The 5609-nt window shown below is 36.6% G+C and overlaps 1 protein-coding gene across 1 annotated transcript; it reads right to left on the minus strand.

Moving 5' to 3' along the window:
* Positions 1-703: 703 nt before the first annotated feature.
* LOC132549173 (leucine-rich repeat-containing protein 73-like) lies at positions 704-5376 on the minus strand. The gene is made up of 4 exons (XM_060213093.1): positions 5108-5376; positions 4097-4257; positions 3590-3813; positions 704-1324 (listed from the first exon to the last, which is right to left on the minus strand). Exons 1-4 carry the CDS (start codon positions 5374-5376, stop codon positions 704-706), a joined length of 1275 nt encoding a protein of 424 aa, XP_060069076.1.
* Positions 5377-5609: the final 233 nt, after the last annotated feature.

Consider the following 5609-nt stretch of genomic DNA (forward strand, 5'->3'; position numbering starts at 1 on the left):
TAATAATGTGTTATTGTCATTTTTATTTGTGTGAGGTTTTCAAAATCTGGTAAGGAACGATGCATTACAGCACTGACAATTCTAACCAGAAAATGGTAAACAAGACCTTGACCTTGACTGAACAACCTTGAAACTTGACTTTTTTGTAAAGTTGGATCAAAATCCCTTACAGAATGATGCTGCTAAAAACCTGACAATTTTCTAAAAATAGCAGTCGTGACCTTGACCTTACAACACTGAAACTCTATCTCGTCCAAGATATTTTGATGCATTTTAAATGTGTGAAATGCGATAAGAATCCTTCCAGGAATGAACCTTAACCTCAAAACTCTAAAGATTTCCTAGATATTCTGATGGCTTTTAGTATGTGAAGTTTAATGAGAATCCCTCAAGGAATGAAATCAATACAGCATTGACAAATGCAGGGACTAACAGATAGGAAAACGACAGTTCCCACCCACCCCCACCCCTTTATAGGTTTCAAGAATAATCTGGCATCAGTGTCTCCTGGCAAAACATTACTGTTCTTCATTAAAGTGCTGCCTTTTCTTCAATGTTATGAATCTTTGAGACAAATAAACATGAAATGTTTAGTGATTAATTGACTTGCCATCATAACAATTATTGTGTTTGTTTGTTGGTCATCTTAAATTGAAAAGATATTTGCTTTATAAAATGACTTTGTTCCTACAGAGACCTAAACCTATTTGATTAACTCTCCTTCATCAGCATTATCGTCCATGAGTTCACCCAGACTTTTCCAGTCTGTGGTGTGAGGTGACATGTTGGTAACATTCAACACCTTCCTATGAATTGTCCCTGTTAATGGTACCTCTGTAAGGAGCTCACCTTCCTCCTCAGATGATCCTTCCTCCCCCTCACCGGTCTGACCAGTCAGACCCATGTCACTGGTACCCCCAGTACTTAGCCCTGCCTCCAGAGCTTGAGCCAACACTTTGTAATCCTCATCAGTGGCCACTGTATCGTCTTTGATAACACTGTTTCTGTCACTACTGTTGGTCTCCCCAAGGGTGCTGATGGTAGTGTTTTTCCTACTGTTCTTTTTCCCTTTTTTAAGGCTTTTGTTGGTACCTACTGGCTCAACATGGTGAATTTTCACCTCCACAGGTCTAGGGAGAGGGTTCAGGCTGCCTGACTGACCAGGAATGACCAGGTCAGTGCTAGCCAGGCTCTGGACCTCGCTGTTACTATCATCTGCTAGGCTGTGCTTTATCTCCCCCACTATCACTTCATTTATTTTGTTTTCAGCCAGGATAACCCTTCGCAACTTGACTGGAAAGCTCTCCACTAAATAGGACACAAGCTTAATAAAATACAGAAAAAAAGACAGGAAACTTTACTGAGCTATAAAATAAATGTATGTAGAAAAATAAGTTGTAAGTTTTATTAATACACAAACCAATCTTGATATTTCCAAGTATTATTAAAAGAGATAACATTATTCTTTATCCTGGAAGGCATGAAAATGGTATTTTAATATTCTTGAAGAAAACATTGATGATATCCTCTATATTACTTCAACCCTCAAAATGACGAACCTGTTTACTTAGTAACCAGGATGCAATTACATCTTCCCATATTCAAACCTACCGAGAAATTTGTATACTTACTTACCTTTACCCTCTACATAGATCTGTATGCTTAGCTTAAATTTATATACTTAGTTATCTGTACACTATACATAGCCCTTTATACTGAGTTACCTGCACACCCTATATAGACCTGTATACTTAGTTTCTTGTACCCTTCATATCATCCTTGATAATCCAGTGGTTATAATCAGATTTGCTCTCTGCACCTCTGGAACATGTCATGGCAAAATTGAAGGTTCCATGTGCAACATCTTGTGGACAACACAAAAAAACATCGAATGAATCTCAAGGTCACATAATGATATATTGTGATGGCTTTGATGTTGGATGTCTTCTAAAGGAGAGTATCAGCCTGTGGTTGGTCAGTTTTTTTTTCTCCTGGAACCAAGTTACTTCGTTTGTGCCTTCAAATTTTCCATGACACGTTTCAGGGGTGCAGAGAATGAAAGTGATTGTAACCCCTGGAGTATCAAGGATGCCTCCAGATAGACACGGAGTTACCTGTACTGTCTACATACAGATATATCTTTATACTGAGTTGTACACTCTATTTAGACCTTTATATAGATCTACATGTACACTTCAGGGTGGTCAGGTAGGGCAATGGTGATATACTCGTCTTCCACCTGGCTGTCTGGGGTTTCAATTCTTGGATTGGACATGAAAAGGTAAGGGGGTCACCTGCCCAACCACATGGATTTTCACAGCGGTACTCCGGTTTCTTCCCATAAAAAGACCCCTGGTATGCTTACATCCACCCAACAAGTGTGAAATAGGTGAAATAACTTGTTTTGCAATTTTGTAAAATAAATATGGTTAAAATTCATACTCTATATAGATCTCTACACTAATTTCTTGTACTCTCCATACAAACCATAATACTGTGATACTTAGTTACTTCTACCCTCCATATAGAAACTTTATGCTGAGTAAGTAACCTGTACACACTATATAGATCTCTATACTTAGTTACTTCTACCCTCCATATAGACCTTTATGCTGAGTAATCTGTACACACTATATAGATCAATATACTTAGTTACTTCTACCCTCCATATAGACCTTTATGCTGAGTAACCTGTACACACTATATAGATCTTTATACTTAGTTACTTCTACCCTCCATATAGACCTTTATGCTGAGTAACCTGTACACACTATATAGATCTATATACTTAGTTACTTCTACCCTCCATATAGACCTTTATGCTGAGTAACCTGTACACACTATATAGATCTTTATACTTAGTTACTTCTACCCTCCATATAGACCTTTATGCTGAGTAACCTGTACACACTATATAGATCAATATACTTAGTTACTTCTACCCTCCATATAGACCTTTATGCTGAGTAACCTGTACACACTATATAGATCTTTATACTTAGTTACTTCTACCCTCCATATAGACCTTTATGCTGAGTAACCTGTACACACTATATAGATCTATATACTTAGTTACTTCTACCCTCCATATAGAAACTTTATGCTGAGTAACTTGCACACTCTTTATAGATCTTTATACTTAGTTACTTCTACCCTCCATATAGACCTTTATGCTGAGTAACCTGTACATACTATATAGATCTATATACTTAGTTACTTCTACCCTCCATATAGACCTTTATGCTGAGTAACCTGTACACATATAGACCTTTATGCTGAGTAACTTGTACACATAGATCTATATAGATCTTTATACTATAGAAACTTTACTTACACACTATATAGATCTACCCTCCATATAGACCTTTATGCTGAGTAACCTGTACACACTATATAGATCTATATATTTAGTTACTTCTACCCTCCATATAGGACTTTATGCTGAGTAACCTGTACACACTATATAGCTCTATATACTAGACCTTGGTACCAAGTTACCAGAACACTCCATATGGACTTATATACTTATTACCAATACCCTCCATATTGATATCAATACTTAGTTTCTTGTACTCTCGTGATTAGTTACCTTTGCAGTATGGTCAGTGACCCCAGTGCCCTCTAGGTCCAGTATTTCTATCTGCCTTTTAGATGTGAGCCCCACAAGGAGACAGCTAGCTGCATAATCACCCAGTCTGTTGTAGTCCACATACAATTCACGCAAATGACTGCTAACTGCCAGGGCAACAGCAAACTTGGCCCAAGCCTCAGGACTTATACTGGTGTTGGCACTCAGGGTGAGGTCAGCCAATCCTGATATCACAAGTCAGGGATAAAAGCCAGTTATGAATTAAACATTTATTATCAAGTCAAAAAATCTCTTCCGTAAACTCCTATTGTTTAATTATAAACTAGATTATCATGTGATAGCAGGACACTATTGTAAAATGTACCTAAACTTTTATTATATATTAATGACCTAATCGAGTAAATAAATGCCTAAGTGATCAGTTAAAGTGAGATAACTATATATCAATCTCCTGACATCAGAAACATTTCAGTATTCAGTAAAATTAAAGTGATTTGAGATAGTAACCTGGTTTGGCACCATTTGGAGGCAAAAGGTCACTGATGACCTCCAGGGATTCATCACCTAGGTTGCAGTCTCCGACATCAAGAGACACAATGTTTGGGTGCTGAGCAAGAGATTCTCCGAGGATTGCCATTCCTTCATCTCCAAATGTATTCCCATTCACCCTAAATATAAGGTACAGGCACATTGGAAACATGTATTCATTTCCATTTTTATAATTCCATTGTCATTTTGTCATTAGAATACCCAACATTCTAAAACAGTGAAAAGTGTAGAAAATGTAAATATAAAAAAAGGACTGTCTTCATTAGGTATTTATAGCCCATATGAATTACACTACTTTGCAGGCAAAACAAACTACATATATATATATATGTAAGCCACATACTTAGATAACTATAACTAAGTTCATAATTAAGCAATAATATCATAAATGACCAATATTTACATCATTCAATACATATAAAAAGACCCTAGACCAACCACATGAATAATTCAGTGTATTACTGGGAACAAATTAATCAATAGAATCTTGCTGACTATTGCATGTGTAGGTTCTGACCAGGTACCTGTACTAAAGAAGTAGACAATGTGTATTGATTTGTAGTTTCTACAAGACAATATATATATCTGTGTGTGCTGATTCGTGTATAACAGTTACCAAGTATGCTCCGACTAATAAATAATACATTATCATAGCCACAAAATGCTGAGGACAACAGCACCTTCAGTTTTTACAAAAAACATAATTTAACATCAATGAGCAACTTCCATATATAATATTATCACGAGTTTACTGGATAATCCATCTCAAGTTATAACTGTTGATGTGATTTTACAAATGTCATTCTCATTTTTTCACAATCGAGGGAAATAACTACTGTACGATAAATTTTGCACATACATGTTGTCGATTTTTCATCAAATTGTATCGGATGCTCAGCTAACAGTTTCTGTGAAATTGTAGGCTATCAACATGACATAATTTCTTATATTTTGATGGTAATTACTTACAAGAGTGACACGAGTGATCTGTTCTTCTGCAGCGCCAATGCCAGTATTTTAACTCTGGATATGTCTTTTACTATGCCGACACTGAGGGCTAGCTGTAGAATACTTTTACTATTCGCCACACACGCCATTATCTTTTTGAATGCGTTGTCGTTGATAACACAATTTCTAAGAGAAAGCATACGCAGTTGTGACCCCAACAGGGCGTCACACATGTCCATGACACGAGTATCGGACAAAGTCTCCCCTGCAATCTCAATCGTGGCCGCCATATTGTTTGACTTGGCGACTCAGGAGTGTATAAAATGGGACCGGAGTCGGATAAAAAAATCCGGACCAAACACGCTAGTTCAATACTTAAAAACTAAAAAAAAGTGAATGTGTGACTTCATTTCACAAATCAATATGTTAAACAATATCTTTCAGGTGGAATAATTTGGTTTTTGAAATATGTCGCAGAATCAAGAATATTGAATTCTGTAAAGCTATTGACTTAAAATGGACC

This window comes from Ylistrum balloti, unplaced genomic scaffold (genome assembly GCF_031769215.1).
Source record: "Ylistrum balloti isolate Yb309-2 unplaced genomic scaffold, AGI_CSIRO_Ybal_v1 Utg370042, whole genome shotgun sequence".
In the NCBI taxonomy this organism is placed as follows: Eukaryota; Metazoa; Mollusca; class Bivalvia; order Pectinida; family Pectinidae; genus Ylistrum; species Ylistrum balloti.

Excerpts from the sequence above, each read along its gene's own strand:
- LOC132549173 (XM_060213093.1), bottom strand. The coding sequence starts at position 5,376 with ATGGCGGCCACGATTGAGATTGCAGGGGAGACTTTGTCCGATACTCGT. Across the intron at positions 3,814-4,096 it reads TCCAAATGGTGCCAAACCAG|GATTGGCTGACCTCACCCTG; the intron begins GTTACTATCTCA and ends TTGTGATATCAG. Across the intron at positions 1,325-3,589 it reads TCACTGACCATACTGCAAAG|CTTGTGTCCTATTTAGTGGA; the intron begins GTAACTAATCAC and ends TATTTTATTAAG.